Source organism: Peromyscus maniculatus, chromosome 15 (assembly GCF_049852395.1).
Source record: "Peromyscus maniculatus bairdii isolate BWxNUB_F1_BW_parent chromosome 15, HU_Pman_BW_mat_3.1, whole genome shotgun sequence".
NCBI lineage: Eukaryota > Metazoa > Chordata > Mammalia > Rodentia > Cricetidae > Peromyscus > Peromyscus maniculatus.
The window spans coordinates 73,943,984-73,960,271 of record NC_134866.1 but is presented as its reverse complement, the minus strand read 5'-3'; the positions used below and the strand labels follow the sequence as shown (position 1 = coordinate 73,960,271).

Sequence of the window (16,288 nt, the reverse complement as noted above, 5' to 3'; positions counted from 1 at the left end):
ACTGCAATTTGAGAATTACTTGTCCAGAGGGCCAGTCTGATTAGCTAGTAAAGGGAAGAGAAAGATCAGAGTGGGTAGAGGGTGTAGTGTTTACAGACTCCCAGAAGTAAGAATTCCAAGAATAGAAGCCCAGTGTATGTGGAAGACAATGAGCTCATGGCCCTGTGGCTTTGTGGGCGTGTTAGAGATAATCTGGACCACACCCCCATCCTGAAACCCAGTGCAACTGAGCCATCACTAGTTGCTGTGTCTAAGAATGGTCCCATCGACTCTGGGGATGTCCTGCTGCAGCATGGGCCTGCAGACATCCTGAGCATTTGAAATGGTGAGGCAGCGGAATGGATGAGCATTGAGTAGATGCTCTAGCCTTGGTAGTTTCCCCTCCTCCCTCTCCTCTGAAATATGGTCCTATCTCAAGTTCTCTCCTTTAGTTCTTAGAGAATGTGCTCCCCAATCGGTGGTGAGACTCTCATCTCGCCCCCCTTCAGTAAGAAGCACTGATAGAGAAATGCTTCACTATCCTAAGGGGGCGCCCCAGGATTCTAAACCAGTGAGAGCACTGCTTCCATTTTAGGGTCCAAAGTACACAATCACCCTGAGGTCAGTCCAATTCTGTCCATGTCTACTGTGTGCATACCCTGTGCCAAGAGCAATGGCCAGTACGGGGGAGACTGAAGCAAAGAAGATGGGTGATCTGCCCACAAGGGACGTACGGTCACGTATGTACTTCTCGGACATACATATAAATTCCACAGAACAGTAGGATAAAAAGCTACAACAAAGCCCTGTACAAAGGGCAGGGAAACTCAGGGGAGAGAGAAGCTCTGCCTTAAGAAGGCAGAGGTCACAGATGGCTAATGATGGAGCCACACCTAGACAGGAAACTTCTAGAAAATGAACAGAACTGGAGAATAAACGAACAAATCCCCTTTAAGAACTTCCTTGTTATTGTTTTAAGCTATGACCTAAATCATCATCCTAAGCTTCTAGAAGATACATACCCACATGGTGTTGAATTTGATTTAAAATATTACATAACCCTTTATATATAGAAACACATATGGAAACAATCTGAAAATATTTCTTCTCAAATATAGTGGCATTTGCTTTCTGAATCTTCCATTTTTGGGTGAATTATGCGAAATACGGTTTGGTCTTCGGAGACTCGGAAGAAATTGTATTGCCACCTCAAGTGCAAATGATTTTGGTTGCTCATTCGTCCATTCATTTATTTCGTCAGCCAGCGAAGATTTAGCTAGAAATGTCAACTTTTGAAATATTACTGCGTGTCACGGGAGATGTCCGGCCCTCAAGACCTTTCAAAACCTAGGAGTTGGAAAAGTAACTGAGTGTAAATAATTCCGGCACAAGCAGGTGATGACATGTGTAACTACAAACAATGTGGCCCCAGGACATAGAAGAAAGCAAGTTACCGTCTTGGAGCTTGGCCGTTTATGGAGAAGAAGCCTCTTGCATGGGAGGTGTAAAGCAACCGAGCACACAAAACCAAGGCTCTGGGTATGCAGTCCATCCAGAGGGCTAGCTAGCTAAGCGAACAGAAAACTCGAGATCGTGTGGGAGTGGTGCTTTCTGCTGTTAGGAGCATAACTTGGAGAAAGAGCTGGCCTGGGTGATGCCTCACAGTAAGGGTGGAACGTGATTCCTCTGGTTGTGACTTACTAGAACTTGAAATGGCAAGCACTTGTCAGCAGCCTCCCTGTACGTGTGTTTCACTCGATGTCTTAGGCCTGGCCTTCGTCTTGGCATACTTCCATCCTATCAAGGAGAAGTTTGGGGTTTTTGTTTTGACAATCTGTTTGTTGGCAGCAGTAAAATCACGACGTACTTCCAGATACTTCTAAAGCTCACAGACAGAAGTAATATATTTTTTTTCTTGAAGAATTCATGATTCTGTATCTATAGGTTGAGAGGCACAGGATGTGAATCAAGTTCATCCTGGAAAGGGGTGAGTGGCTAAGAAGCAGGTGTGGGAGGGGTTAAGGGGTGAGCAGTACCTGTGAGAAGCTCTTCCTACCCCCGGGCAGGTAAAGCATGGAAGACTCCACTGCAGGGCTGCGTTTGGGAGATGCTGCTTAAGGGCACAACTGCCACCAGTGCTCTGGGCCCTGGGGTGGTGCTTCCTTGGCTAGACCTGCTTCACTGGAAGTCAGAGGGCCAGGGTCCCTCAAATGCCTATGCCAACTTCCTAGAACACAGAGTGGGTGAAGGAGATGAAAGTTGATCTTGAGGGGCACTTGGATATTAAACCACAAACCCATCCTGACCATCCTTAGCATCAGTATTTCTATGATCCCAAAGGAAACCCAAGTCACAACAAGCCTTCCTTCGACAAATATCTTCCAAACATACGCGCCATCCTGAGATTTTTATAAAAGGAAGAAACTCGGGGAATCAGCTGGACTGTGAAGGATGTCTGAGTTGGAAGTAGATTACAAGCTTGTCCAATATAGCAGCAGAGCCAGGGTGGCCATTGTGAAATTCCCAATGTCCAGCACTGTGCCGGGAACCTAACTGGCCATTAAGATTTCTCTGAACAACTCAACTAATGAAACATTAAGAACCCAAAGCAATATAAAAAACATTCATTCAGAACCTGAGGAACAGAGGAGTTCAAAGTTCTCATCAGGAGCCAGCATTCTTGGATCTGGGAGAACGAGGTGGATGACCATTGGCTCTTCTGCCTCCAGTCACTCTTCGCTTACAACTTCCACCTCCTTTCAGGCCATGTGAGGATGGTGGATAGCCCCTCCCTCAATCTTTTCTAGTCACCTAAAAGAACAAGGTTCTAACCCATGCATGCAGTTTTACCTCAGTTAATTCTGCCACTCATTTATGCAGTGAAGACAGCTGGGTTTGCCTTGCACCTGGAAACCCTCAAGTCAGACAGATGGAAGGGCTTTTAACGCAGTGGGAGCTGGGTACAGGATGTGCGAAATGGCAGCCCTGTCTGGCTGGGTGGAGAGTAGACAGCCAGGGGGGAAGCAGGACACTACACCAGGCTGCAGGTATCAGCAGGTGAGCTGAGTGCAGATGGAGTTAGTTCCCTCTTGTTCATTTAGGTCTGCCATTGTATCATGGCAGACAGCATCATGGTAGGGACATGTGTGCCCGTGAGAAGTCACATGACAAGATAGGAAGCCAAAGAACCTTAGGAGTGGCAGAGCTTATTGCTTTATAACAGCCTTCTTACAGGAACTAACTGGACTCCCATGAGAATTTTATCAGTTCTTTCGGAGGTCAATGGCATTATTAATGACCTCATACACTTTCCCTAGGCCCCACCTCTTAAAGGTCCACGTAGTCCCTTCTACTTCACTGCATTGAGAGCCCAGTTTTCAACACACTCAAACCACACGTGAACCATAGCACCAGTTCTTGGTAGAGAAGGGGATGAAGAGATCTGTCAGGTGGGTACAAAGTGGATGTCTGGGTTGGAAAGAGCTGAACACGGGTATGGACAGGTGTGGAATCCTCACTACCTACTTTGTTTTTGGAAAGCCAACACCTGGCCTCTAACCCTACACATAAATGGAAGGCAGGTGAGAAGGGTGGTTTGAGTCCATTTGTTAGTTGGGGTTTTAACCCCTAGCAACTGGAGGTAGGGTACAAGGCCCGCAAGCTGTTATTATTAGCCTGAGTAACCATATGAACACCAGACACCTGATTATGAAGGTGGCTGGCTGGTTTTAAAACATCAATTTGCTTTCAGAAGTCTTTGTTAAATGGGATATTTATAAATTTGAGGATGATGACTTGTGTATTAGTCTGGGTACTCTCTGTAACAGAAGGAAAACCAATTTGGGGAGTAGGAACAGAGGAAGCAGGGAGAAGAGCTGGTCAAAACCTAAGGGGAACGTTTTCTTAATTTGCCTGCATTACCTTCTTAAAAAAAAAAAAAAAAAAAAACAAAAAACTACTAAGAGTTGTGGGAATTTGATGAAAATGAATTTTTATTTTTAGTAGTAAATCTTGGGAAACATAAGTATTTTATAATTGACCCCCCGCCCCCCGGCACCCACACCTCATCTTTTAAAGGACAAAATAACCCTTCCATTAGAATGTGTTGCTTAGAACAGGGCCTGCTGGCATGTCTGTGATCTCAGTTATGCTGGAGACTAAGGTGGGAGGGGCCCAAGTCCAGAGGCTCCCTGGGCCACAGAGGAGTTGGAGACCCGCCTGAGTAACTTAACAAGAAAGGGCTTGGGGTATAACTTTGTGTCGGAGTTCTTGTCTCACATGCCGGAAGGAAGCCCTGCAGTCCACATCTCCCCCCTACATATTGTCAAAAGTAGGCTTTGGGTGAAATGTCTCTATTCTCAGTAGGTCCTTGCTTTGGAAGAAGTTATTCTGAGATCAGCTGCTGGCCCACAGGTGGATTCCCTTTCCACAGCCACCCATTCCGTCTCCCCTTTGGAAGCCGGCGGTCACTTTTGGGACTTGCTCCTTAGGTCTGTTCCTCAGAGCTTCCTTTGACCTGTGTGTTGATGCCTGACTTCCCAATCCTAATCCGAATATGTTTCCTTCACCTGCTGGCCTGCTGGATAGCTCTCTTGGGTGAAACATGGGCGCCTCAAACCCACACGCTCAAAACGCCCGTTCAATCTTGTTTGTATATAACTCATTTCTGTCTTGGTTGGAGGACTCAGCATCCCTGAGTTACCCACACACAACCACAAACTCCCAAATCCTAATTTACCCCAGAGTTTCTTTCCCCCTTCTTTTCTTCCCTCCTTCCCAACGCTGCTGACCTTATGAGCTCTTTCTGGATTGTTATGAATGATCTCCATGTCTCTGTTGGTCTTCTCCACTCCAAGATTCCCTCATCCACCCTTCACAGGTGTCGTACACAATCCACCAGCTCTTTCTTGTGTTGGCTCTTTCTGGGGCTCCCCGATTCCTAGCTCCTCCCATTAGTGGGCAAATCCCCTAGCTAACTTCACTACCTGTACATGTTTTCCTCCTGTCTTGCAGGCCCCAGCTCTCTGTGGGCTCTCCCTTCGCTACTCATCCTCTAAGAGCTGCCAGACCCAGAGTGTATTTCTCTGCCCTTTGCTCCTTTCTGGTGACTCCTCCTCCTCAGGTGACGTCATCCCGGTTTCAGCTCATAGGAACATCTGTACACAGATGGCTCCCAAGTTTATGTCTACAGCCAGCTAGCCATTGTTTCAAGTTATAGGTTCAGAGATCTAACTGCCTCCCTGACATCTTCCCTTGGATTTTGTGTTAGTTTCCTTTCTGTTGCTATGACAACCACCCTGACCAAAAGCAACTCAGAGAAGGAAAGGGTCTATTTTATCTTGCACTTCCAAGTCATGGTTCATCACTGAGGGACGTGAGCCACCACACTTGGCTAAACTTAATCTTTGCAAAGTTGTACCTGCAAACCATATTACTAGTGTTCATTCACATGACATCTGACTTTCCGTTCCTTTCTTTCTTTTTGACTTGAGACATCCCAAAGTCAGGGATACAGGCTGGGAAAATTTGGTCTACAACTCTGTAGGAAGTTTGTTTCAGTGATTATGTCAAGTATTTCTAGATGGTTATAAGAAATTGGGGCTAGTATCCTGGGTCTAAGGCGTTTTAGAGTAAGGTGGCCAGAGGTGACACCAAGTGGTTTCTCAAAGTCAGATGATGGGGTTGTATAGTCCTTCGGTTTGGGGCAAGGATAGTGATTATAAGGCAGTGCTGTGCCCACAAATGGATGAATTACAGGTGGGCATTTAATGCAGGTACTTATAGGGATCTCAATGGTCATGGAAGGCCAAACTTTATCTTCTCTAGAAACTGTCAAAGACCAGAAACACTCATCAGCACTAGCCAGTTGGTCTGCCTTCCTTTCCTTTCCCCGCCTTCCTTCCTTCCTTCCTTCCTTCCTTCCTTCCTTCCTTCCTTCCTTCCTTCCTTCCTTCCTCCCTCCCTCCCTCCCTCCCTCCCTCCCTCCCTCCCTTCCTTCCTTCCTTCCTTCCTTCCCTCTCCCTTTTCCCCCTTCTTTTCCCTTTTTCCTTCCCACTCCATCTCTGTCTGCCTTTCACAAGCTCTTGCTACATAGCCAAGGCCAGCCTAAGGACTGCCATTCTTTTATGTTAGTTTCCCAGGTGATGGGATTACAGGCATGAACGACTGTATCCAGTGTTTACTGGTCGTTCATATTGTGAGAAACACCAGCTTGTCAATGAGTACCTTTAACATCCTTTATCTTTGAGGAAGAGTGACCAGTGGCACACTCAATGGAACCTAAATGGCACACCTTGTTTTAGCTTTCTTAATCGAACCAGAATTGTGCCACCAATAGATTATCACTGCCGGAGCAATAATGGGTGACCAGGCACCTTGTTTCCTATGAGGAAAACCCTTCCTTCTTCCATTACATCTTCTTGCTGAATTGTAGACTTGCACAGCATGTCTGAAAGTCAGGAAGCCCACTAGCCAACAGCCAGTCAGAAGTCACCTGACTTCAGCTTATAGCCATCCAGATAGACACAGGGTCTTCAGCAAGGCTGTGAACTGGTGAAACTTGGTTTGGCTGTCCATTTCATTCACCTTCCCCAGCAAGATTCATCTTCCTAAAGAGAGCAAACTGAGAACAGAATGCCCAATGAATGGTCTTTAAAAACATTTTTATTATATTTGTATTTGTTTATTTTGTGTGCATGCATATATATGTATATATATATATATATATATATATATATATATATATATATATATGAGTGTGTATGAGTGTGTGTGTGATAATGCATATGCCATGACACTTATAGAGGTCAGGGGACATTGATTGTGGAACTCACTTCTCTCCTTTTACCACGTGGGTCCCCAGATTTGAACTTAAGTCATCAGGCTTGGCATCAGGCACCATTACCCAGTGAGCCATCTTTTGACCCTGATGAACATGTTATGGAGATTTTAGAGGGATGCAAAGTCCAGTGCTGAACCAATTAAAATAAAAAAGACATTGAGAAAATGTCAAGCTCTGAGAGGAGAAGAAATTGATAGGCATGAGTAGGGAGAGTGAATATTTTGGTGCATCTAGGTTGAATTTGTTGTATTGGCTTTGCCGATGTACCTGGCTTGGATCAGAGGAAGACGGCTGGGACCCAAATAGATTATTTCATCTTGGCATTAGGGTGCCCGATGAGGGACATGGGGTAGGGACACTACAGTGCAAGTGGTGGCTGATTGGTGTGGACAAGGAAGAAGGGAGGTGGGAGGCGGAGCTTGATTTTGGAGTCCTTACTCACTTGAGGCACCAGGTTTTGGTGGGGAAGCTTTGCTGTGAGCCATTGGTGAGATTCACACTCAGACACAGCCAGGTCAGGGACGGTGAGGAGCGAGAGCAGAGCTCCACTCTCCTGCACCCCGCCCGCCCCACCACACTGGAATTCTATGCCTGTGGTTCTGTGTCTCTTCCTCCTTTCCTGCCTCAGCTCTGCTTCCCTTCTTCTATCCTTTTCCTCCCCTCTTCCCCCTTTACCCTTCCTCTTTTAGAGTCATACTCCACTCTGCAGTGCCTTCGGAGGTACACAGTGGATAATAAATATTCAGGATTGGGCTCTATTTCACCACACACAACAGGAATGCAATAGAAAACATGGAAATGTCAGGCGTCCAAAGATGCTTAAAGCCTAACAATTCATGCCAGCTGTCAGAACTCAGGCTGAGGATGTCGAGACACTGTCTGGCTTTATGTAATATCTCAGGAACAATGGACCATTTGCAGCATGTACTGCAAATAGACACCCTTCTATCCAGCATCTCTTGAGAGCTCTTCTGGAAAACTCCAAGAAGCAAGTGGCATGGCTTGCATCTGTCTTTTATAGATCATTAGAAAAGGGATTTGGAGACTTTCTGTTTCCTGCATTCTTTCTGTTCTCTTCCTTTGTTTTTTTCTTAATTTATTTACCCTTTTTTTCTGGAAACACTTCTGTTCTCCATCTTTGAATCCAGTTTGGCAAAACATCCTGTTGTGAAATATTATTTTAGCTGGGCAAAGATGTGGTACATTTGTTTATGTTGCGGAATGTTACTGTTCATGTTGCGGAATGTTACTTTAACTGTGTAGAGGTGTGTGTGCTGTATTTGTTTAACGATGTAAGGATGTGTTTCGCTTGTTCGTGCAGCATCTGTTTAATTATGTAAAGATGTGTTTCACAGTTTCACCTTACCTGCCTAAGGCTCATGATTGGTTTACCAGAGTCAAACATCCAATAGCTAGGCAGAGAGAGGCAAGGCAGGACTGGCGGGCAGAGAGGACGAATAGGAGAGAATGAGGAAGAGGGAGAACAAGGGAGACGGAGGGAGGCACACCTGGGGCAAGATGCCAGGCAGCTGCCAGCAGACACAAGAAGCAGAGAAAGTAAGATACACAGAAGGAAAGAAAAGTAACAAGCCCAGAGGCAAAAAGGTAGATACAGAGAAACAGGTTAATTTAAGTGAAAAGAGCTAGCCAGAAACAAGCCTAAGCTAGGCCCATCACTCAAAACTAATAAGAAGTCTCTGTGTCGTGATTTGGAAGCTGATTGGTGGCCCCAAAGAAAATGCCTGTCCCCTTTGCCTGCTGCAGTCCACATTTTTCTCCATCCTCCACCAACTCTCAGCCTTGGCATGGCTCTTCACCGTTGATGATTTTCCTGGTCTGCGTCTCCTGGGCTATGCAGGCCTACAAAGGCTCTGAGCATGGCATCATAATACATTATGCAGCTACCTTAAATTGTTCTGGTCCCTTTAATTCACTTTCTCTTGTCATATTTTTTCCATCTGCAGAAGGGAGACACATGTCAGTTTTTCTTTCACTATACAACAAAACACTATACATGTACTAGTTTCAAAAAAAAAAAAAGAAAGAAAAGTTAGTTCAACCAGTAAAGTGCTTCCTGTGCAAGCGTGAGGACCTGAGTTCAGTGCCCAGCACCCACATGAAAGCTGTTGCTAATACTGCAGTCTGTACCTGTAATCCCAGCTCCCAGGAGGTGGAGACAGCGGGATCCTCCGGGGCTTGTTTGTCAGCCAGTCTTAACTGGATTTGTGAGCTCCAGGTTCAGTAGCAGACTCTGTCTCAAAACTAAACCTGGGCACAATAGAGGAAGATACCTAATGCCAACCTCTGGCCTGCAAGTGTACACACACACACACACATACACACACACATACACACACACATACACGCACGCACGCACGCACGCATGCACACATGCACGCACACACACACACACACACACACACACACACACACGCACACATGCATACATGAATGCAAACGTATACATGCACACACTCACACACTCACACATACGCATGAAGACACTGCTTACTGTCATAGTTCCTGTGTGTCTGAAGTAGGGTGTAGCTTTTTGGAGTCCTCTGTTTTAGCTTCTTATCTGAAAAGCTCAGTCAATTTATCATTTGGGGTTACAGTCTCAGCTCCAGGTGAACCCCAGGGAATGGTCACGATCAAGTCTCCCTAGTTGTCAGCAGAATTCAGCTCCCTTCCATCTGTGTGACTAAGGGGTCTCAGTTTCTAACCAGGTCTTGGATAAGGCATCCTTAGCTCCTTGTCATGTGGGCATCCTAACACAGCTTTCTAGTTCCCCAACGCCAGCAAGCTGCCGAGTCTCCCAGAAAGACTGTGTAACCCACTCTCTGTGGTAACATCACCACTGTCAGTACCACATTCCATCAGTAGGCAGCAAGTCACAGGTTCCACCCACACCCAAGGGGAGGGGATGACACAGGACATGTCACAGGAGGTAGGGACTACTGGGGGCCATCTTAGAATCTGTTCCGCAGAGGCACTGCTTGTGGGAAAAATATTCCACAAAACCCATAAAAATTGTATTAATATGGCTCTCGAGTCTTATGAGGGGACTCTGTATAGCAGCTAACACCAAGAAAATCTTTTTCTTTGTCTCTCCCCACATCCTGGGATGTAGGTGTTACTTCTAAAAATGGCTTCTTTTCCTGTTCTGCAGTTAGACATCTCATCAGCTTCTCTGGATGAGAAAGTCAGCAGGAACAGATTGTTTGGTCTTTGCTTTTGGCTGGACTGACTCAGTCCTGTGGGTAGCTCTCTAGGTCATTGTTAGAAATCCCTCAATTCTGGAGGAGCCAGGTATGTGTACCGTCTGGGATGACATCCACGGACAAGATGCCACCAAACCTTTTTACAGTGGAGACATTTGCGCAGGTATAAGGGGTTACTTTTTAGAAGAGCTTCACAGTATGTGCCTAGACCGCTAATGAGTCCAGATCCCTAAACAGATTGGTGGGGGCAGCTGCGGCAGAGGGGGAGGATTCAAGGATTATCAGTGTGCTTTTGGCTTGATCTGTGTGACTCATGTTTACAAATTGTCTGCCCAATTAAGGCTGAGGGTTCACCCCCTACACACACACACACACACACACTGGTGTGCTGTTTACACATCCCTTTAAATATGAAAGATACCCTTTACTGTATATAATACTACAAATGGGGATATACGTATATATACATACATATTATATGTGTAGGTATATATATATATATATATTCATACATTTATATACATATCTGAGCAGTATAACATTTCTTTAAAATAATATAAGCACGTCTGAGAATATAGTTCATATCACTTCGGGGATATTTCAGAGTACATGTGTAGCATGTACCAACCCTTCACAGTACCCAAAATATAGACAAATGGGGGGAGTATGCAAACAAATTTGAGTTGAGAGATGTTGTCAAACTTGATCGGCTGTTTCCTGGGGATAGAGCCCCAGCGAGGGGATTGTGGAGAGCCCTAGCTAAGGTCAGCAGATGTTTAGAACCTGAATCCTGAGTCCCAAGAAAGGCACCAGGTTCCGGAACGCCAGTGAGATTTGACTTCCTAGGATTTCCAGGAAGGCGTTGCTCAGAGTCCAGTAACTAGGAAGCCGCTAAGCCACACAAAGTCGGGGATCAACATCCTCGGAGGGGCGCTAGGACCCAGGCACTCGCTGGCCTTGGGACCTTTGGAGGAGTGAAGGCAGTGGAGGCTCAGATTGGCAGGCAGAGTCCCTTGAAGCGACCAGACCCTTCGCACGCTGGAGCAAGCAAGGCGCAAGGCGCATGGTGCATGGGCACAGCAGCTGGGTGCGCTCTATGAGTGGCTGCAACCAGGGGCACGTTGTCGGGACGGTAGCAGGTGATCGCAGCGGGCATGGACCAGCAGCAGAGCACGCGCCAGGTGAGCCCTGCACGCGTCTGCAGAGAGCTATCCCAGGGATCAGGCACAAGCTTGGAATCCTCCCCGGACTTGGCTTTGAACCCCAGGTGCTGCGATAGCCTTCCTTTCCTTCCAGTCTCTCCACGTTTGGTACCTGGCTCCTCGTCTTCCTTCCTAGGGAGGTACCTGGAGCGTCTAAGATGCCCGTGTTGCAATTTCTAATATTTAGCGATAAGCCCTGCACACGGCCCTGTGCCTGGCCTGGCGGCGATCATTGCTTCCCTGCACTGGCCTGTCACCTCCTGTTGCGCGCGCTGTTCCCACGCTCCTTCATTTCGCTGGTGTGGGGCCCCTGGCTGTCCGAATGTGTTTGCAGTTGCTACAAGCTTAGCTTCTTTTCCAGGAAGCGAGACACGCAGCTTTAGTCCCCCGGTGCGGGTGCGGGTGTAGGTGCGGGTACAGGTGCAGAGATACAGGTAGAGACGCAGGTGTGGGTGCGTGCATGTGTGCCTGGCGCCTCCTGCTGTCACGGATCCAATGCAATTTCCTGCATAGGAGGATTCCCATCGCGCCAGGTGCGAGAAGATATGTGTGTACCCGGGAGGGAAGCAGCGGTACCCGGGGTGGGGGCGGGGGGAGAAGAAGCTGCTTGTGAGGGTCTCGTGTCCTGGGGTCACAGAGAAGTAACCAGGAGCAGGGTGAAGGAAGGCGGGGCTTGGTCCAAGGCTAAGTGGGTATCGCTGCACTGAACTTGGGAGCATTTTGAGAAGGAGTTAACAGTTAACTGAAACACACTTAGTTGTTACTGTGAGAGGTGAGAGTTGCACCAGCCTTTAAAAAAAACACAGTCTTACTAAAGGGTCTTAAGCTCCTGTAGTCTTCTAATGCCTGTAGGAGTACCTGTGACGGTCTATAAAGTTTCTGGCACCAACTACACACTGGCTTACCTGTTCTAGGTTGAGGGCTCCAGGCAAACACCCCTCAGGGCTTCTGCTGCGAGCTGCTGGGACCGAGGACCTTCCTTATAATCATTAAGTTTGAACTCTGAGTCTCCCCTCAGTGCATGGGGGGGGGGGGGGTGGGGGCGGGGGGAGGGGCGGGGCGTTTGGCATGCCTGCTTTGAAGGCCCTTTGACAATCTGAAGTTTTAATTTCCAGTGCCTCTCTAAGACAGCCTGCCTCCAAACTGTGTTGGGAGCCAGTCAACAAAAACATTTACCCAGGGTGCCAGGGGAGGTGAGAGGCAGAGGACCCGCCCTCTAAGGTTTTATAATCTGCCCGTTTGCCATGGATAGTTCTTGCTTGACTGCCCTCCTGACCTTGAATGGGCTGTTTTCATTTTGCAGAGGCTGGGTTTTCCAAGAAGTAGAAACTGAAGAATGATAATTCACCAGCGGTGGGAAGAACAGGGATGGGAGACAGGAGCTGTGTGGGGCTAATCAGCTGTGAACAAAACAGGCCGCATGTGCTGTCACCAAGGCTGAAAGGGAGTCCTCAGTCCCAGTCCCGGGGTCCTCTCTGACAGGAGTTTGCCAGATTCAGAGACAGCCAATTCGTGTCTTCTGTTCTTTGCAGTCTTGCTACAGTGTGTGCTTAAGTTCCGAAAAAGCATTTATAGTCTGAAGAGACACCGGGTGAGTGTGGTTTAGTTAAATTTTGATTCCAGATGTAAAGTCACAGAAATCTTTCATGCTTATGATCTGGGGAAATAAGCTCAAGTGATGTTGTTGGTGCTCAGAACACACTGGGTTAAACCTTACGGAAAGGTCTGGCTGAGCTTTGAATATGGCTACATCCCTCTGAAAAGATCCAGTCTTCACTGTCTTACACTGGCCACCCTCTCTTGGGCATGAGGAGAGAGGCCCACACTTAGCTTCTGGAGAGAAGAAGGCACAGTGTGCTGCATGTCTCACGGTGTGTGTGTGTGGGAGGGGGGCGGGCGGTGTGAGCCTTCAGTAACATCTGATAAATACAATTTACTTACCTGGGAATGACTCAGTTAATATTAACTTCTCAGAAAAGCAGTTTATCAGTTCAGCAATGAAACAATGAAATTCTCTTTAGAAGCAACATTAAATATTGGAATGCCTAATATCACCAGAGCTTAGTGGTAAGCACTACTTTGAGAAAAACAGACACTAGCCTTTTTCATTTTATTTCAGGATGAGAAATAAACAGAATGATTTATAGGGTTTTTTTTTTAACTAGAGAATTTTTATAGAAATAAAAGAGCCAAAGTAAATACTAGTCAAACCACAGGAAATCTTGCTCCTCCAGGTTGTCAGAGATGAGCATCATGGGATGTGAATATTGATTATGTACCTGCACTGTGTGCATTGCCCTGGACACTTTTAGCAGGGTCTCCGGGAACACACTTAGCTTGATAGGAGACCCGTTTTTTTACTTTTTTCCCTCTGATATCCCTTAGCTAGTGGGTGGGTGAACTGCCCAGCTAGCTGGGTTCTGTTACAAAGATCCAACCAAGCACAATGAAAAAGGGAATAAAAAAAAAAAAAAAAAAAAAAAGGAGCCAGAAAGTGTAGAGGCAATTGATATGCCTCAGTGCACTTAAGTTAAAACATCTTCATCTTTGATTTTCGTGTTTTTATCAAAATGACATAAGTGTTTTACATCGGCGAAAAGACTGAATCCTTTATAATTATATAGATCTGAGTTGGGTGTGAACCATCATTTATTAAATCAATTCCCAGCACATTGGGCACTTGGATTACTTAAACACATATATTATTAGCATTGTGGTCTTTTCTTTATTTATACATGTGCATCTTTATAAGTGTGCATGCCTGGTGTGTGTGTGTGTGTGTGTGTGTGTGTGTGTGTGTGTGTCTATTCAGCTATTTCTAGTAAGTCAGTTCCTAGTGGTGGGATTGCCATGTGAGAAAGCACGGTTACCATTAGATACAGACTTCTCACTACATACTAACTGACTCACCTTGACAAACTTGGCACCTGGGCTTCAGTTCTTCAGCTGATGTGGTTTGGATTTTGGTAAATCATTTGATCTGAAGAGATCTAGGGTGTATTATCTATGACCTAAGGGAGGTAGGACTCATTGGTTGCCAAAGCCTTTTTCAACTCTAAGATAATGCAAATATATGCAATTAGAGGTTGAACAAATGAAATAGTTTGTATATGATTTTATTTTACACACAGAAGTGACAGTTTTATTGTCTACTTTTTTTTATAACTTCATACATGAGTACTACATTTATATCACTTTTCTCTTCTCCAATTCCTCCTCTGTTCCCACTACCCCTTCTTGAATTTATGACTTCTTTGTCTACTTCATATATGTACACACACACACACACACACACACACACACACACACAATTTATATTGAGTCCAAATCATGTTGCCTGTATGCACTTTCTTTAGGGCTGACCATGGAAAAGTGGAAACCAGTCAGGGGTGTGCCCCCCCAAAAAAACTGATTCTTCCTCTCTCGATAGCCATTCATTGCCTGTAGCTCTTCATCTAGTGGTAAAAATTGTTAAATATTTCATTGCCCACGTTGGCATGTCAACTAGTTTGGTCTTGTGCAAGCACCCGTATTGTTAAGAGTCACGGGTATAGTTTCCCTGACACAGCTAGAAGATACGGTCTTGTAGTGGTGAGCACTCATTCGGGTGCTCAGGGGCTTTAACTCATGCAGTTCTTCTGTGATGTTCCCTGAGCCGTAGACGTAGGGATTGCAGTGTAGATGTCCCAGTTGGGGCCTTTTGACCAGTTGCGAGTGTCTGCAGCAGCCTGAGTAGCTGCTAAAAGAAGCTTCTTTGGTAAGGAGAACTACACTTACCTATGGATGTAAGGATGAGTATTTAGAATACAGTTGTTGGAGGCTATATCAGTTTAGGAAAATGGCAGTAATATGTCCTCTGGGATCTATGACTTCTCCTGCCATGTGTTCTTGGCTAGGTTTGCAGTACCAGGAGTGAGTTTCCTTTCACTGAGCAGGCCCTAAGTCCAATGAGATAGCTGTTGGTTACCTCTAAGATATAAACAGCACTAGTGCACCAGTGGCAATATTTTGCTCAAATTATATATATATATATTATTTTTTGCTTTTTCGAGACAGCATTTCTCTGTGTAGTTTTGCGCCTTTCCTGGAACTCGCTTTGTAGACCAGGCTGGCCTTGAACTCACAAAGATCCGCCTGCCTCTGCCTCCCAAGTGCTGGGATTAAAGGCGTGCGCCACCATCGCCCGGCTTCAAATAATAATTTAACATGGACTCACTTGATATGCCATGAACTCCTAGCACTCTGGTGCCCTGGCTTTTGTGAGGTAGATTTGTATGTTAGAAGTGGCTGTGCTGTAGTTATAACTCAACCATGCGATTTCAGTGGGTTAAATTAAATAAATACGTCTCACATTTTATGTCCAAAGTAGGTTAACAGAGTGCTTGATTCAGGCAGCCTCTCAGAAAACCAGGCTGGCGGGAGCTCTGCCACCTTGTAACTCTACTACCTGGATCACGTGGTCTTGGTGGTCCCATGGCAGGGAAGAAGTCCGACATGGTAGAAAATTAACAGCTGCCTTTGAATATCTCAGCTCATGAATGAAGTTTAGCTCTTCTATTTTGTTTCTGTGCTTTGGTCAGAATGAGTTCGTAGACTTACTCAGATACATGGGCACAGAGAATGTTATCTTCCTTTATGATGATGAAGAAGAAGGAAGAGGAAGAAGGAGGAGGAGGCCGAGGAGGAAGGAAGGAAGAAGAGGAAGAAGAGGACGAAGAGGAGGAGGAGGAGGAGGAGGAGGAGGAGGAGGAGGAGGAGGAGGAGGAGGAGGAGGAGGAGGAGGAGAAAACACATGGTCTGGTCTAGATCAGTGTGTTAGGGCAGATGTAACAAAGTATCAAAGGCTTACAAAGGAGAAATCTGATCCTTCACAGACATTCAGATCAAGGTCCCAGCAGGCCTGCTTCTCTGAGGACCTCACTTCTGGCTTCCACACAGCCATATGGGCTCCCTCTGTCTTTAGTCTTCTCTCTGCATGACTGCCTTCTGATCTCTTCTCACAAAGGCACCAATCACACTGGATTAAGGCCCATGCTAATAACTCC

General features: G+C 46.1%; 1 protein-coding gene across 2 annotated transcripts in view; it reads left to right on the top strand.

Moving 5' to 3' along the window:
- Positions 1 to 11,029: 11,029 nt before the first annotated feature.
- Pde8b (phosphodiesterase 8B) overlaps positions 11,030 to 16,288 on the top strand; it is a 227,246-nt gene continuing 221,987 nt past the window's right edge. For both annotated transcript variants that reach the window (XM_016000316.3, XM_016000315.3), the window contains exon 1: positions 11,030 to 11,222. In XM_016000316.3, coding sequence (XP_015855802.1) covers positions 11,196 to 11,222 — 27 coding nt within the window. In that variant the 5' untranslated portion in view covers positions 11,030 to 11,195. The remainder of the gene's footprint in view (positions 11,223 to 16,288) is intronic.